Source organism: Nicotiana attenuata, chromosome 6, assembly GCF_001879085.1.
Source record: "Nicotiana attenuata strain UT chromosome 6, NIATTr2, whole genome shotgun sequence".
NCBI classification, from domain to species: domain Eukaryota; kingdom Viridiplantae; phylum Streptophyta; class Magnoliopsida; order Solanales; family Solanaceae; genus Nicotiana; species Nicotiana attenuata.
In genome coordinates this window covers 31,893,609-31,911,882 of record NC_031994.1, presented here as the reverse complement: position 1 = coordinate 31,911,882, position 18,274 = coordinate 31,893,609, and the positions used below count along the sequence as shown (strand labels likewise).

Below are 18,274 nucleotides of genomic sequence, written 5' to 3'. Positions count from 1 at the left end.
CAATAAACCATCTCACTCTCTCCCTCTTAGTGGGAAGTATGATAAGAGCATGACGAGCCAACTCAATGAACTTGTTCTCGTACTGGGTGATAGTCATGGATCCCTGCTGAAGGCTCTCAAACTGCCTCTGATAGACCTCTCGCTGTGTAATAGGGAGAAACTTCTCCAGAAATAGTTGTGTGAACTACTCCCAGGTCAAGGCTCGCGATCCTGCTGGTCTAGCTAAGCAATAATCCCTCCACCATGTCTTGGCGGATCCAGACAAGCGAAATGTAGCAAAATCAACCCCATTGGACTCAACAATACCCATGTTCCGAAGAACCTCGTGGCAGCTGTCCAGATAATCCTGGGGATCCTCAGAAGATGCACCGCTGAAGGTAGTAGTGAAGAGCTTGGTAAACTTGTCCAACCTCCACAAAGCATCGGCAGACATAGCTGCTCCATCACCGGCCTGGGCTACCATGCCTGGTTGAGCTGCTCCAACTCGCTGAACAGCTGGAGTCTGAGTTTGGGGAGCTACCTGCTCCGGAGTACAAGTAGCAGGAGTCTGGACTCCTCCTCCAGCCTGAGAAGTGGCTGGTGCTACAGGAAGCAAGCCTGCACAGGTGACACTCTCCATGAGGCCCACCAATCGGACCAAAGTGTCCTGAAGAACTGGGGTAGCAATAAACCCCTCTGGGACCTGAGCTAGGCCCACCGGAACTGCTGGGGTTGGAACCTCCTCGTCAAAATCAACCTGAGGCTCCGCCACTGGTGCTGTTGCTCGGGGCAAAGCTCTGCCCCTACCTCGGCCTCTAGCACGGCCTCGGCCTCGCCCTCTGCCCCTAGTGGGAGCTGCCTGGGGCTCGGACTGTTGATCAGTAGATGAGGAAGCGCGTGTTCTCACCATCTACAAAAGAACGGAGTAGAATTCCAATTAGCATTGAGAAACCAAACTGCACGACAAGAAAGAACGATGTGAAACTTTTCCTAACTCTGTAGCCTCTGGGGGATAAATACCGACGTCTCCGTACCGATACCTCAAGACTCTACTAAGCTTGTCCGTGAATTGTGAGACCTATGTAACCTAGAGCTCTGGTACCAACATGTCACGACCCGAATTTCCCACCCTTGGGAGTCGTGATGGCGCCAACTCGTAGAAGCTAGGCAAGCCACGATCTTAGAAATAATTAACTCTTTCTGTTTTAATTCCCTTTTAATCAATTAAATTTACCGGAAATAAACAAATAAATTACAGCGGAATATGAAATTTAGCGGAAGTCTTAAATAAAATATAAAACCAAACATCCTGAAGACCAACACGTGCCTCTAACCAGAACCTGGTATCACAGCATCCACGGACTGTCTAAGATTACTACAAATAGGTGTTTGAAAGAAAAGAACATAGTCTGTCTCGAGTACAAATGACAACAGAACATAAAAACTGAAAGAAGAGACGCCGGGCCTGCGAACGCCAGCAGGGCTACCTCGGAGTCTCGGACTGAAGGATAGCTCCCAATCTACTGCTGATGACCAAATGTCACTCCGGAACCTGGATCTGTGCAAAAGAGCAAAGAGTGTAGTATCAGCACAACCGACCCCATGTGCTGGTAAGTGCCTAGCCTAACCTCGGCGAAGTAGTAACGAGGCTAGACCAGACTACCACATAAAACTGTGCAATCATATAATATACAGCGGAAATAAAGCAGAAATAAACAAACAAGGATGGAAGGGGGAAACATGCTGGGTGGAGATAACAGTTCCCAATAAAGCACCAAGTAAGGAAAGGAACAAAATAACTACAATGTCAACAAGAAGCAAAAATCAAACAAGTGCACGGCATCACCCTTCGTGCTTTTACTCTCGTCCTCACCAAGCCATAATATAATCAAAACGTGCACGGCATCACCCTTCGTGCTTTTACTCTCTTTCCTCGCCAAAGCAATTAGAATAATAAAATGTGCACGGCATCACCCTTCGTGCTTTTACTCTCTTTCCTCACATATAATCAATAGAATTGGCACGAAATGGTACATCGTGCGGCACGGCATCACCCTTCGTGCTTTTACTCTCTTTCCTCACCAAAGCAAACAATGCACGACATCACCCTTCGTGCTTTAACACTCATCCTCACCCAACAACAATCACAAACAAGGGCAAGGGAAATAAACAAGAACATATAGGAATCCTGGCAAGGGAGCAACAATTAAACAATTAAATCCCGGCAAGGGAGCAACAATTAAATAATTAAATCCCGGCAAGGGAACATTTCGATAACTCTTTCTCTATCTTTCAATTTCACTTCATAACTCGCTTTACCACTTGAGACAATGCTCCAAAGGGTTCAATCATCTCATATACTTCCTCAATTCATAATATAACTCGAGCCAATGCTCCAAGATGTTCAAAGATCTCAATTCCTTCCACAAACTTTTAGCAACAACTAGAATCATCACCAAAGCATGAAGAATGCAATGAAATCAAGATATTCACAATATAAAGACTCACGGTCATGCTAGACACCAACGTATAGATACTCGTCACCATGCCTATACGTCGTACACGACTAATACCACATAGCAAATAGGACTCAACTCCTAGTCCCTCAAGCTAAGGTTAGACCAAACACTTACCTCGATGCCTTGAACACAACTCAAGTCTAAATTATAGCTTTACCCCTTGATTCCACCGCCAATTCGCTCGTATCTAATTACAAATTACTTAATTACATCAATAAACGCTAAATGAATCAACCCCAATGCATGAAAATGAGTTTTTCCAAAATTTCACTCAAAAAGCCAAAAGCGCCCCCGGGCCCACGTGGTCAAAATCCGAGGTTCGGACCAAAACTCGATTACCCATTCCCCCACGAACTCAAATATATAATTTGTTTTGAAATCGGACCTCAAATTGAGGTCCAAATCCCCAACTTTTGAAAAACCTAGGTTCTACCCAAAACACCCAATTTCCCCCATGAAAACCTTTGATTTTAAGTTGAAATCATGTTAAAAGATGTTAAGGAGTGAAGAAAATAAGTTAGAAATCACTTACCAACGTCTTGGAGAAGAAGGGTTGTTTGAAAAATCGCCTCTTATGTTTTTAGGGTTTTGAAAAATAAAAAATGACTGAAAATCCCGTTTACTTATACCCCTCTGAGACCCCCTGTGCGGACACCGCGACCGCACAGGCTTACCTGAAGACCTGCAGTTCAGTACCCTGTGCGAACCGCACAAAGCCGACTGCGGCCACACAGCGTCCACCGCGCCCCGCACAAAGGCGACCACGGCCGCGCTGGCCCCTCCGCGGTTGCACGCGATTTCTCGCGGACCGCATTAGAGGGTTCAGAGACCTGCAACTCCTGAACCTGCAACATCTGATTTTTTAAGCCTAAGGCATCCCGGAACTTACTCGAACCTCACCCGAGCCCTCGGAACTCCAACCCAAGTATACACACAACCTCAAAAAACATTCTACGGACTTATTCGTGCGATCAAATCGCCCAAAATAACATCATAAACATCGAATTAAACCTTAAAATCCATGAATTCTTTCAAACTTCATAAAACATAAAATTTTCCAATTTAGGTCCGAATCACGTCAAACGACGTCCGTTTTCAACCAAATTTCACAGAAATATCTTAAATCATATATAAGACTTGTACCGGGCGCCGGAACCAAAATACGGGCCCGATACCAACACGTTCTAATCAAATTCATTTCAAATTTCCTTTAACAATTTCAGAAAACAATTTCCTTTGAAAATTTATTTCTCGGGCTTGGGACCTCGGAATTCAATTCCGGGCATACGCCCAAGTCCCATATTTTCCTACGGATCCTCCGGGACCGTCAAATCATGGGTCCGGGTCCGTTTAACCAAAACGTTGACCAAGGTCAAATTTATTCATTTTAACATCAAAACTTAGCATATTTACAGAATTTTATATTTAAGCTTTCCGGCTACGCGCCCGGACTGCGCATGCAGATCTAAATGAGGTTTTCAAGGCCTTGGAGAGACAGAATTCAATTAAAAACAGGTGATGACCCTTTGGGTCGTCACAATTTATAGTGAATGTCTATATTTAGAGAGATTCTAGGGTTCATTGCTTGGTGGCTACGTCACCCTCTCCCTATAAATAGAGGGTTCTGTTCCATTGTAATTCATTTCAAAAATTAATAAGAATTCTCTCTCCCTACTTTTCTCTGCAATACTCTTCTTCTTCTTTTATTGTTTTATAACACGTTATCAGCACGAGACTCTAACCAATTGAGTAGAAGTTTTGGGATTGAGCATAATGATTGTCAATTGTTCCATGAACCTCCTTCATGATTAAATTCTGGATTTAAGGTATGTATATTACCGCATTTTTCTCTTTTATTCTGTAATTTGATTTCAAATGCAAGCAAAGAAAATTAATTTTGATTATAACTCTAATGGAGTTAGCAAGAAATTATAACCACTTGAAGTGCTAAAATTTCTATGTCTTGACATGATCAATGTCATGTATGATCGTGAGCACAAGAAGTGAAAACTCATCCCATTGAATTTGCTTCATTCTCATTCCCTTAAGAGAATGTGATAGCAACGTGTGATACGTCTGAAAGAAGATAAAATACCGTGAAGGTATCAATAGATATGGACACGGCAACAAACGAAATTATAATCCGCACCATTGTGATAATGAGAATAATAAGGATTCTCAAAATAATCCTTCACTCTGTGAAAGTAATATTTGTCATCGATTTGACATGAGATTATATAAAGCACATATAGATGATTATGGTCAATTCATGATGTGAATGTGACAACATCTGATTTTTGAATACATATTCATTCTTGGAAGAATATGAACGTGCTAGTGGTAATGAATATACCACACTCACCTCTAGAAGGAGGTTTGAGATGATATAAGAAAATAATATCATTATTATGGCATAAATGGTCATTGGTCACGTACTTATTGTACACCAAAATATTTTGGCATTGTGATTATTAAAAGACAACGGTAATGCAAGAAATAGATCTTGCATATAACTTTGACCATAACCATAATGGTATGACTTTCTCTTTAAAAGAGATATTCACCATATGGATGTTGATGAATATGTGGTACTACAAAATTAATTGAGAACTCTGCAAGAGCCAATTATACTATTTTGGAGAAACATAATTGATTACCAATAAGGTATTTTGTTGTAGTAAGTCTAAAAAAAACTTATTCAGTTTCCAAAGTATACGCGAAAGCGGTTGATTATATTGAGACTATAAATAAAGGAAAGATTTAATATCTTCTGTTACAACAATTGTAGCGGAGTAATATGTATGTGAAAAGCTACCCGCTTTATTCTCCAATTTGTACTACACAAATAAAAGAATACCACAATAAAGTGGATATTTATTGATATAAAAACCCATGTCATAATAAACTTGGAGTTTATTGATAATTGCACACGTCATGGTATAAATCTGAAGTTTATCAATATTGATAATTTATTCAGTTGGCATAATTGGTTTAGCCATACTTAGTATGATGTGCAAAAATAATAGAGAATTCACATGGGTAAATATTAAAAGAACTAGAAAGTTCTTTACGAATTCTCTTATATTTCTTGTTCTCATTAATTAATAGATCAACTAAAATTGGGATTGAATCCCATGAATGCTGGAAATATCAAAGGTGAATATGGGCTCATTCACCTGCCATGTATACCACATAAGATGTATCTATGAGATGGTTACATGTGCGATTATTATTAACCTGCAACCTAGTGTTTGCGAGGTAACTTACTCAATAATTTAATCTAGAGCATAATTTCCAAATTTTCTATTCAAGATAGTTTATCTTGATAAGTTGGTTTACATCACAGTTGATTTAGCAAAATAATTTATTGAGTGCCTCAGCTTAATAGCTAAACTATTGCTTATGAGAACAAAGTTATATATATCAGTTTGATATACGTTATATACGAAAGTATATTACATTCTCACAAGTGGTTCAGGGTCAGGAACCAAATAATTCTATCTTATTATTATTGATGTGCGGTGTATATTTTGATTAACACCATAACGCACAAAGGTGGATTCTCAAAGTTGAGGTAACAAGTTAGTTTTTCTAACATGAGGGGGAGACATGATAAACAGTTGAGAAAAAGTTACGTGGAATGAATTATCATTTGTACATCTAGATCCTCGAATAAGATAATATGAACTTGAAGTTCATAATATATTGCAAAGCATGCCGGACGCATTTGCTGGCCCAAAGAAAGTAACTATATTCTCATTGCAAATGCTCCTATTAAGTCCTAGAAGGACAAAGTCTAATGGTACACTTAAAGCGTATAGACAAATCGGTTTCAAATAAACTTCTTGATATAGAAGATGAGCAAATGATCTAAATGATCATAACAAAGGAGGCAAGTGATCTAGAAGATCACATGACATAACACTTCATAAAATTTCAGGAGAGATTCAGATACCTGAAAATATGAATGAAGAGATCTCTATGTTATGTCTTTATGAAAAAATATTGAAACTGATATAAAATGTTTGTCGACGACATATATGATAGCGCTAAATATATATATGAGGATCTTAAGTCTGAAGAAACAATTCGAATAGAATTGGTTTCATATGAAAGACATGTAGTTTTGAACATGTAGTTCAAACACCTAAAAGTATAAAGTCAATGGTATGTGCAATCAGTTTTCGATATCTTATATGTCTAGCATGACATGAAAACTTGATATGCATCTAAAGTCTATTATATGGCTTATATGACTTAAAAATTCTTGAAGGATTTAAATTGCTTAAAGCATATAGAATTCATGGTCATGAAGTACTATATTCTAAATGCAATTTGTGCACATATGTATCTTGCTAGAACTATAAGCATGATAATATGATAGCAAGAGTTTTCACCCCTATGTGAAGATATTGAACTGACGATTCCAACAAGATCATATGAAGACAATACATCTATTAGGGATGATGATTTCAAGGTGAAACAAATTCGTTCAAGTTAATATGACTGATTTATTTATCAAATCTCTACCAAAGATCTTTTGAAAATGGTGCACAAGATTGGAATGCAAATGCTTAAAGATGTGAATTGATGCTATCATCAGGGGGAGTTAATACGCGTTGTACTCTTTTTCCCTTACAAGGTTCTGTCCCACTGGGTTTTCCTTGTAAGGTTTTTAACGAGGCAACCAAAAGGCATATTGTTAGATATGCGTACTCTTTTTCCTTTTCTAGAATTTTTTTTCCACTGGGCTTTATTTTAGTTAAGGTTTTAACAAGGCACATTATCTGTTGAATGGACATTCAAGGGGGAGTGTTATAAATAGAATTGTATTTATGGTGAATGTCTATATTTAGAGAGATTCTAGGGTTCATTGCTTGGTGGCTAAGTCACCCTCTCCCTATAAATTGAGGGGTCTATTCCATTGTAATTCATCCCAAAAATCAATAAGAATTATCTCTCCCTACTTTTCTCTGCAATACTCTTCTTTTACTTTTATTGTTTTATAACAATTATAATTTAATTATTTTTCTAATATTTAGAACTTTAAATTAATTAACTTTTTCCTTATTTGAACAATGTAAAAATTCTTTATATTTAGGAATCTGATATTGAGTTAGATTTTACTTAGATAACTTGTCTGTATTTAGTGTAACTATTTCCCTTACATATAACCCTTCCAAGTTTTTATACGTTAAGAATTGTACTAATAAATTGCAAAGTTTTTGTCTTCGTGCATGTTTTCAAATTCTAATTCTTTGTCCATTTGTTTTTTGGACCATGTGAGTAGCAAAAATTCTAATTTTTCATATGTAGACAAAGTGTTTAAGGTGAGTTATACATTTTTTATACTTAATATAAACACTTTAATTAATAATGATACATAACACGTACGTCATCTTATATATTAAATATCATTGTCATTAATCATTTTATTTAAAATTCAAAAATTAAGTGAAAGTTTTGTTATAATAGGAACTCTTAATATTTAGAATTCAGAATTGAATAATATTTTAATCATTTTAACTATTTTTCTTGCTTGAATTGCATAAAATAACTATAACTCCTTAGTTTAATTAATGTTCAAAGAAGAAAATCAAAAATTTAATTTCAAATTCCTATTTATCAAGACCTAATAACAACTAAATAATGTATATGAATGAATAAAGTTACACCGTTTATGAAATTTTTGTTTTGAACTAAGGAGTAATCAAAGTATCAAGGTATATTTTCTTCTACTTGTAATGATAAATTCAAATAAAATTACTATGTCAATTCAAACAAGAGAAATGAGTTTGAATATAATGATAAACAAGCAAACAAAAAACGATAAAGTCCACAAAGAATAAATAAGAACTATTTGTTACTAAAATTGATAATATCAGTCCGCGCTCCTTCTATATTCAATAATACTTTAGGTTCTCAAACTTTGTGTTTTTGCTTTGTAAATATATACGACTTTTAAAATTTTAGATGTTACTGATATTAGTGCTAAAAATATTTCAAAATTCATAATTATATTAGTTAATAACCAAAAACACAAAAGGGATATTGCATTTTTTAAAGAAAAAGATAACACTGTTTTTGAAACCTTAATTTGAGAAATACTTGAGAAAAAAGTATGTGTTGTATATTAAGATGAAGCAAGGAAAAATATATAATTATATTCTGACAAATAACATTTGTATATGATTATATAACAATTAACGATTGAAAAATATTATTTTTGGAAGTTGGTTTTTCAATTATTCTTCACTTTCACGCGTCTAAAGGAGAGAGTATATATCCACGCTCTTTAACACTTCGACGTCCAGAGTGTATCAATTATCAAATAGCAAACTTAAGAGGGTAGCTAAGACTACAAATTGCTTAGGAATTGTTTTTTTAACATACGCTCTATATTTTTTGCTAAGTAGCATAGTCCTTTCAGAATCCATTAATAATAAGCAGGGGCGGGGCTAGCTCTTCGCATACGGGTTCGGCTGAACCCACTATTCTAAACCTTGTATTTGTCTTAAAAAATTATTGAATTGTGTACAAATTATTAATTTAGAACCCAGTAACTTAAAAGAATTAGAATAATGAACACATAAGTTTTAAATCCTGGCTCCGCCTCTGATAATAAGTAACTTCATTACAATCTTAACCTCCTATTTATATATATATATATATATATATATATATATATATATATGGTTATGTGCCTAGATAGAAAAAGAAAGCTTACTCCAAAACGAAAAAATATAGCGATTGAATAATACCTTTTGCGATAATAATTTAATATTTTCTTAGATTTAATGTTATAACTCGAACACAAAATTTAATATAATATTTATGTAATTTATAATTTTATATTCACTGAGATAAGGTTCAGGCGTAACGCGCGTATCCTAAAACTAGTGTTGTATTTAGAAAACCCATAACAACCGCTTGTTAATGTAAATCTATATCTATATATATTCTATCTATATATATCTATCTATTGTGTAGCTTCGATATAATACACTTACGAAGGGTCGAAAAGACGAACGACATTTCGATAAGGCCTTCGTGCTTTTAATATAGTATAGATAGATATAGATAGAATAGATATAGATATAAATTTACATTATTTCACTGAATAAGATAGAAAGAAAGAAAAGAACTTATGAAATTTATCTTAAACATTAATAAAATTAATTACTAAAAGAAGTACCATTGCTGCGCAAAGAGGAGATTGGTTTTATGACACATTACAAGTGGTATTTTAGTTATATGTCTCTTTTCACGTGAGAATATGAAATCAGCCAAAAATAACACAAGATCAGTAAATAGAACACATAAAATCTATGAAGGATCATTTTCTTCTATTCAAATTGTAACTGGTCATAGGAGCTAATTTCCTCCTTGGCAGACAAAATCCTTCCTATTTTGTTCTCTTTGTGTGGGAATTTCTAATGACTATTTCTGTTTTAGGGAGAGGGTGAGAATGTTCACAAGGACCAACTAGTACGAAACATCAGTGCAGGAAACTGAGTAGCTCCATCTCTTACATAGAGCAGACCTGGTTGCAACTTGCATTTCTTTCCTAAGTTAAAATTGATAAAGCTTTCAACCTGAAAATGTTCCCAACTTCTTGGACCTTGCATCAAACCACCAAGGCTAAAACCCCATCCGAAATCATCCTCAGGTGTATCGGACACATTAACTGCCCACTGCAAATATTTGGGATTTGATCTTTTCATCTCTACCCAACCACCAATTCTTGTACTTTCGACACGTTGTGACTCTAGTGTTATAGCGATTGATCCATCTAAGAGGCCGTTTTCCTCCAAGGGCGCCTCAGAATGCCCTGACCGTTGTAAAATGCCAATAGGCAACGACATAGCTGCGAGTCGATGCTGTTGACTTGACAGAATAGCCGCTTTGTGTATGCCCAAGATGGATAGCTTTGTACTGCTTGGAAGTTGGCAAACAACTTGACCAAAAGTGCCGAAACAATACAAACGTCTACCGGAGTGTGGCAATGCAGAGACAAACTGAGCCAAGGAAGCAACTGTATTTAACTTTTTTACCATTACAGCGATTGCACTACCATTTAGTTGATTCAGCAGGGGCGGCCCAAATGATGAATAATCTGTCAGGCCCCTTTGCTGCAAGAAATTGCAAAAAGAAAATTGTTATACTAGTCATTTTGTCCTTGCTTTTACATGAGGCTATACAGAAAGGCAGTGAAAATGAAGCAATACAAGTAGTGAATACAATATGCAACAACCATCTAATGACCTCCCATGTGATCTTCCTTGTTAGCTAATTGATTTCTCATAATTCCTAATATGTGAGATATCTTTGCACCACAAATCTGCAACTTGACTTTTCTCTATTCAATTTTTTTGGTAAAGTGCATCTGCAACTTCATTTTACAGGACTTTTGACCTCTTACTTCTGCAACTCCTTGTTCTTTTTTCCTTTTCCTTTTCTTTTTTCTTCACCTGTTGCTACCGGGATTTTGGCGGATTGTAGACTTAATTACTGCTTGTTAAAGCTAATGCATGCCTTTCATTTATTTGTTAAATTCTGTTTCCATTTGTAGTACTGTAAGTTTGCCATATCCACTTTTATTCCTGTCATTTCCTAAAGCTAAAAGAGATTCAAATTCGATTTTACATTTCCAGTGCTGTGTGCATAACATTAGCAGTTTAGCATTTTTTATAGGCATAATAGCCTGGGAGACACTTGTACTTGTTCCGGTTTGTCATTCCGGTTCCTACACTCTATAAAGTTTCACCCAGACACTCCAACTTAATCAAAACAAGACTTTTAAACCCTTCTGACCGTTGACCGAGCTTATGTGGCATTGATATGGCTGAGGTGGACAAAATGAGTGATTTACACGCACATTAGGTGCGTGAGCTTATGATTTTTCTTTATTAAAAAAATAAAATTAATATATAAATAAATAAAATACTAGCAGCGATTCCCTTTTGTTCTGCCCCTCCCCTCCTGCACCCCCCCCCCCCTTCAGCCCTTCGTTCCGCGCCCCCTCCCCCTCTTCTTCTTCAGCCCTCCGTTCTGCCCCCCCCCCCCCCTACCCCCCCCCTCTTTCCGTACTGGTCACAACTTCATCCTCAAATGTTCACCGAGACGACAACATATCACTACTCAGCCAATGTTAAAAATATAAAAAGCTTGAGTCTATAGCTCCAGCAATATAATTCTGCTCAGTTCATTCAATCCCTCTTGTTGTTGCTACTGTTCTTATAAGCACCAACTTAATAGCATTCTAATTTTCAGAAGCCGAGTCATAAGGATTTAGTACAATTTTATGCTAACAAATAAGGGTAAATTGGTGATTAACTCGGGCTGTTACAGGACCTTAAAGCACTGATGGTCCTGGTTTATTTAATTTTAAAACTATTTACAAAGGAATTACTCACTAAAAGAACTCATAATATGTACATGATATCGCCGTTTATGTTGAAATCACCATATTTTTCATGGCTAGATAACTTTCTTTAAAAGAGAAGTGAAGGAAGTAGTGGTACTCATGGTGAAGGAACCATGGCGTGGGTTATTATTTTAAGAAGGTTTGGTGGGTGGGTTTGAAGAAGGGAGGAGGGGTTTTCTTTAATTTTAATATTAATTTTTTGCTTATTTTATTTTATTTTTTGCTTATGAAATTAAAATTTTGTTAAATAATATTATTTTGGTATAAAATCTGATGTGGATGCTGATTTGTCATCCACGTCAAGCAAGTGAGCATCACACGATTTCGGAGGTGTTTAAAAGTCTTGTTTTGATTAAGTTGAAGTGTCTGGATGAAACTTTATGGAGTGTAGGGACCGGGATGACAAACCGGAACAAGTACAAGTGTCTCCTAAGCTATTCTGCCTATTTTATATGATAGCTATGCACTTGTTCATGCCAACCCTGATACTTGACGATAACAATAAGAATATAAATATCCTGAGAATGCGGAATTGATAACTATTATTAGAAATCAGAAAGCAAGCTCAGTACTCAGAAGCATTTACCTCACGTGAACTTGTAGGTACTGCAACATCTCTGCACTGACCACCAACTGGGATGGCAACTGCGGAGAACCAATCACTAATATTTGCTGCATAAAGAACTTTTGCTAAAGAAAGTGGAGTTCCCTGGATATTTATTTGGCCTCTTTCGCTGCTAACGAACTCTGCAACAAGTGTATCTTTTTCACGAACAGTTGTTTCAAAAGTCAGCCTAGAATCAATACCAGTCCTAATTGTTCTTTCAACTGCATTGTGCTTGCGTTCATCAATGGTACCGATCATCAACAGTGCCCCCACAGCATCAAATTCTCCCCTTACATTAGTGCTAGCTTCTTGGAATGGACTTCCTTTTGACGATTTATAGAAAGCAAGCACTCGCTCCACCTTCTCTTGTCTGTCTCTTAGCTTCATAATATCTGAAAAAGCCTCTCGTTGCAATCTCTTCAAGATCTCAATCTGTAAATGATAATATTGGAAGAGTTGTAAAGCGCCATTTTACAGCTTGTTTCTACCTAGGAATTGGCAAATATATGCAACTAAAGCTTGTCGAGGGCAGTCGAGTTAGGAAATGGTTATGTCCTAAAGGTAATGAGAGTAACAAATAGTTCTGAACCAAACGATGTATAAAAGAAATCTGGATAAGTCTTTAGCCAGTATTGTCTCCTGGGAAGATCATCGTACAGGCGTAGTAATACAGCAGCAGATAGTAAACATAGAAGAATTTGATGTTATGACTATAAAAAAGATTTGACAAAATAGAAGAATAGGCAGAAACTAGATGAGGTTAGGGTATATGGTCACTGGTCAGAGCTTTCTCATACTTAAAGAGACCAATCAGAATAAGGCGAGCCAAATAATAAAGCTTGTGTTAACTATATAAACAACAAAAAATAAATCTTGTGGTAACTGGTAAAGTAAGAATTTGACTGCTCAAGCTCTGAATGCTTCCTCTATATCACTGCGCTGCAGTGGAACCAAGCATGACGAGTAACACATAAACTCCACTTTAGATCAATAGTACAAAAGTAGGGACATGTACACTCACCCTTCTCCCTACCTTTAAAAACCACCATATACAAAGAGTTAAAGACTACCACTACTCACATAAGAAATAATATTTTCATAACTTTTATTATTTTCCCGATAGATTTTCATTTGCTTCAAATAAGATCCACATGAACGAGATTAGCTGTAACCTTGAAGAAATGTTAAAGAAATTCAATCAACAATTGGGTCCCTCACTAAATAACTTTTTTGTAATGACAATGGTGTCCGGACCAGCACACGTAAATAAAAATTTGAACTTTCATAATTTATATGTGATCCAATAGTATCTCCTTTTTTTCCACAACATTTACCCAACTTGTCCCCAAGGAGGTGGCTTAACAGTTGAAAAGCCGTTTTAACACCACTGGTCAATAAAGTGGGAGGAGAACGAGGTCTCAAGTTCAAATCCTAGCTGATGCAAAAACCACCAGGTTATTTTTTCCCATCTGCCTAAACCATGGCGGGCATAGAGTTACCCAGCATCTATGCTGATGGAGGTAGTAGATACCCGGTTCCGTAGAATAGTCGACTCTAGCATCATTTAAAAAAAAACATAGATCGAACCCAACAGAGAAGTTAAAAGGACAGCCCTCCAGCTATGTGCAGGGTCGATAGAAGGGCCGCACCACAAGGGTGTATTGTATGCAGCCTTATCCTGCATTTCTACGAGAGGTTGTTTCCACGGTTCGAGCGCGTGACCTCATAGTCACATGCCAGTAACTTTCCCAACAGAGAAGTTACCTCATAGTATTCAACTACTAAAAATCCATTAAGGCCTATACAATTAATTCATTCCACATAACAAAATCAGCATAACATAAAACTCTTTTACATTTCCCATCTTTATTCTATAAGTCAATCAGCTTGCACAGCGACAAAAAAATGAAAAATTTCCGAATTAACACGAGAAAACAAAACCAAAGAAAATTAAACAACCCTAATGAGACACCAAAAATTATATATTGACAATGCATACTAGAGCAAATGGGTTTGTCTATAACTCTATATGTAATGACTGGGAAAACAAAATGAATGAAAAGAAGTCACATTTTAATTACCGGACTTCGACGATTAGAAGTATCGCCGCCGCGGATAACGCCGGAAGCGAAATGTTGGGTGGATTTGGCAAAGGATTTTAGCTTATCTACAACTGAAACTGCTGCTTCCATTTTAAAAGCCTATGAGTTAACAATGCGTCAAACAAAGAGGAAGAGGTCGTGTTTATGGTTTTCCAATGGTAGCCTTGTTTGTGATTTTACTTTACTCTACTCTGTTTCCTTCTTTTGCCTCTCTGAATTCTCCTTTTTGCTTCTTTTCCCTCTTTCTCCTCTTTGGGGGCATATTACAATCTTGTTCGAGCCAAGAAGGAAATGGAATTGCTCCCACGTTCTAGGGGTCGTTGGTTGTGGAATAATCCATAGTATAAAATTGGCAAAAATAGCAACGGGTAGCCACTTTTCCATCCCTATTTGCAAAGTTATTCAAAAATAGTCATTATTTTACTGCAACAACTAAAGTTCCAGCATAATATACTAGATATTGGAGCACATCTATATAAACTTCTAGCATATTATTTTGAACCCGTATATTATGCTAGATCTCTAGTATATTATGCTGGAACTCCAGTATATTATGCTAGAAATTCACATGTAAAAAATTCCAACTCTTATATATTATGCTGAAATATTTTTCGGATTTTAAATTTATCTTTACATGAAAAGTGACTAAATTTCGATTACTTTTGAAATTGTGGCTATTTTTCAATTACCACTTGTAAATCTGGCTATTTTTGAATTTCACCTATAAAATTGTGCTTGAGATAATATACTCTGAGGTTATCTGGTTCGAGATAAATTATGCCGGGATTATAATCCAAAAATTAGTAACGTAGGGTTATTGATTTAGAAATTATTTATATGATAATTAGTAGTGCATGGATAGTAATGTGGTGATTAATAATGGAGAAATTATTACGTGGTGATTAATAATGAAAGAATTGTTATGCCATGATTAATAATGAAGGAATTTTAATCAAAGGCAATTTTGTGTTTAAATCATATAATTCCCGTATCATCAAAACACATATTCTTACATCACATTCTGTTCCGCATAAGCAGTGGCGTACGCAGAATTTTTCGTAAGTAGTATCATATTTAAAGAAGTGAAAAATGAATTTTTCGACACTGCTTCAACCTTGGTGCATCTGCCGGGTGTAAAACTTATACTTAAAAATACATTTTCCCCCCTTGATTAATAGATTCATCTTGAATCAAGCGACAATAGCAGCAAAAAGTCACATATTTGGTTGTACAGTTAGATCTTTCTATAACAGCCATTCACTATAAAAGTCATGTTTTTTTTGGAACCGATTTTCATATTATGTTATAATATATATTTTTTGTAACAACACTTCACTATAGCGGCCAAAAAATATCGGAACAAACGAGGCTGTTATAGAGAGGTTTGACTGTACTATACTCCCAACCTATTATATTTAACAAACTTTTCCAGATCAAAGCGACAAATTTATCATAAATTTTCTTTTAATTTTGACGTCGGCAAAGACTTTTCAAAGGTACGCTCTTCTTATTGCATTATGATTATTTGGATAATATTTTTGAGTTGTCAATCTTTTTCCAGGGTCAATTTAAGAAATTTAAATTAACTCCTTTAATTTGTCGATGTTGCTCCGACAATTGACCCTTTCTTCCAAGTTACATAAACTTTTGAGATTTTTGAACTTGATTTTGAATGTTTGGAACATGCTTTAGGATAATCTATTGAAATTTAAGTCCAATTATAAATTAAAATATCTATTTGAGAACCTCCGAATAATTTTATAGAGTACACTCATAAAGTAAAACTATTTTTAAAAATTCTAAAAAAAATTAACACAACGAAATAATAAAAAAGTAACAAAATAACTAACATGACAAAAAAAAAAAAAAAAAAAANAAAAAAAAAAAAAAAAAAAAAAAAAAAAAAAAAAAAAAAAAAAAAAAAACAACGAAAGCCAGAACAAGAAACACTCTCCATCGCAAGAGATTCTTCTCCGAGAATTGGATCAAATCCTTGTCTTTTTTTTTTTTTGGAAAAATAATAGTGTATAGTTGCTGTAAAAATAATAGTCGAAAATTATATAAAATTTATATTTTTTTTTTGTGTTATATATATATATATATATATATATATATATATATATATATATATATATATATATATATATATATATATATGTATGTATGTATGTATGTATGTATGTATGTTATATACAAAAATTATACAAATTTTATACACTTGTTCGGCTACCAGATGAAAATAGTTTCTGGCGCGAGTTAAAAATGATAATATCCCCCCCCCCCCCCCCCCCCTTTTTTTCCAGTCCAGCCCAAATCCTCGAAACAAAATTGAAGATATGAAACCCCATAAAGCATGTTCTATCGGGTGAAATTCAAAAATAGCTAGATTTACAAGTGGTAATTGAAAAATAGTTATAGTTTCAAAAGTAATCGCAAGTTTACCACCTTTCATGTAAAGATAAATCTAAACGAAAACACTGTTCAAAATCCGAAAAATATTCTAGCATAATATACTGGAGTTCGAATTTTTTACATGTGAACTTCCAGCATAATATATTGGAGTTTCAGCATAATATACTAGTCCAACATAATATGCTGGAAATTCATACACAGGTGCACCAATCCCCAGTATATTATGCTGGAACTTTCCGTGTTGCAGCAAGATAGTGACTATTTTTCAATTACGATCTGAAAACTGGCTAGCCCGTGCTATTTTCACTGTTCTGTCCCACAACCTTGCCTAAGAAAATCAGGCGCTACACCAACTGCAAAGAGTTTGATGGCAAGTGGAGTCACACTTGTTTATATTTGTACGTTATGCGGGATTTTACAGATTACTGGCAAGTGGAGTCACACTTGTTTATATTTGTACGTTATGCGGGATTTTACAGATTACTTATATATATATATATATATATATATATATATATATATATATATATATATATATATATATATATATATATATATATATACTTAACAAAAAATTACGACAAATCGATGTCACGTGACACCTCGTCACCCGCATATGCCCTTGCACATAAGATATCATGTCAATACCTGCCAATATATAATAACTCTTTCATTTTTAATCACTGCATAATTATGTGCATTATAATCTTCGTATAACTAGTAAGTGAACCAAACAATCCATAAGATGTACTTTCAAGTTATACACATTGAGATTATTCAGAACCTTTAGTTATATTTAAAGAAAATAGCAATGTTGCTCCTTGAGTTACTATTTTATTTCGATTTTGATCCATGTGTTGTTAGGCGGTATCCGTTTGATTTTTTTTTTGGTAATTAATTGACTTTATCTACCAAGTAAAATATGTACATGCAAACAACAGAACAAAAAACTAACCCCACTGGACATGCAGCCCTAGTTTGGGTCCTTCTACATTTCTACTTTCCTACTTTCCAGTCCTCTATCAATGTTCCATAGGATCCGGGTACCAGTTTACATTGGTCATAGTCCTTTCTGACCTAGGAAACACGGTGGCTCTAATGTGAATTTCCTGAATGATCATTCTAACTATGCTTGCCGTTGTTCTTCTTTTCTGTTTAAAGATGACACTGTTTCTTTCTTGCCATATATAATAAACTGCAGTAGCTAAAGTCATTCTACATAAAGCTG

General features: G+C 35.4%; 1 protein-coding gene across 1 annotated transcript; it reads right to left on the bottom strand.

The window, feature by feature from the left end:
• Positions 9,806-14,959, bottom strand: LOC109226785. Its single transcript, XM_019391639.1, has 3 exons — positions 14,614-14,959; positions 12,512-12,964; positions 9,806-10,630 (listed from the first exon to the last, which is right to left on the bottom strand). Exons 1-3 carry the CDS (start codon positions 14,722-14,724, stop codon positions 9,971-9,973), a joined length of 1,224 nt encoding a protein of 407 aa, XP_019247184.1. The 5' UTR covers positions 14,725-14,959; the 3' UTR covers positions 9,806-9,970.

Coding starts and splice junctions, on each gene's coding strand:
- LOC109226785 (XM_019391639.1), bottom strand. CDS start 14,724: ATGGAAGCAGCAGTTTCAGTTGTAGATAAGCTAAAATCCTTTGCCAAA. Junction 12,965..14,613: donor CTTCTAATCGTCGAAGTCCG/GTAATTAAAATG, acceptor TATCATTTACAG/ATTGAGATCTTGAAGAGATT. Junction 10,631..12,511: donor TACCTACAAGTTCACGTGAG/GTAAATGCTTCT, acceptor AATTTCTTGCAG/CAAAGGGGCCTGACAGATTA.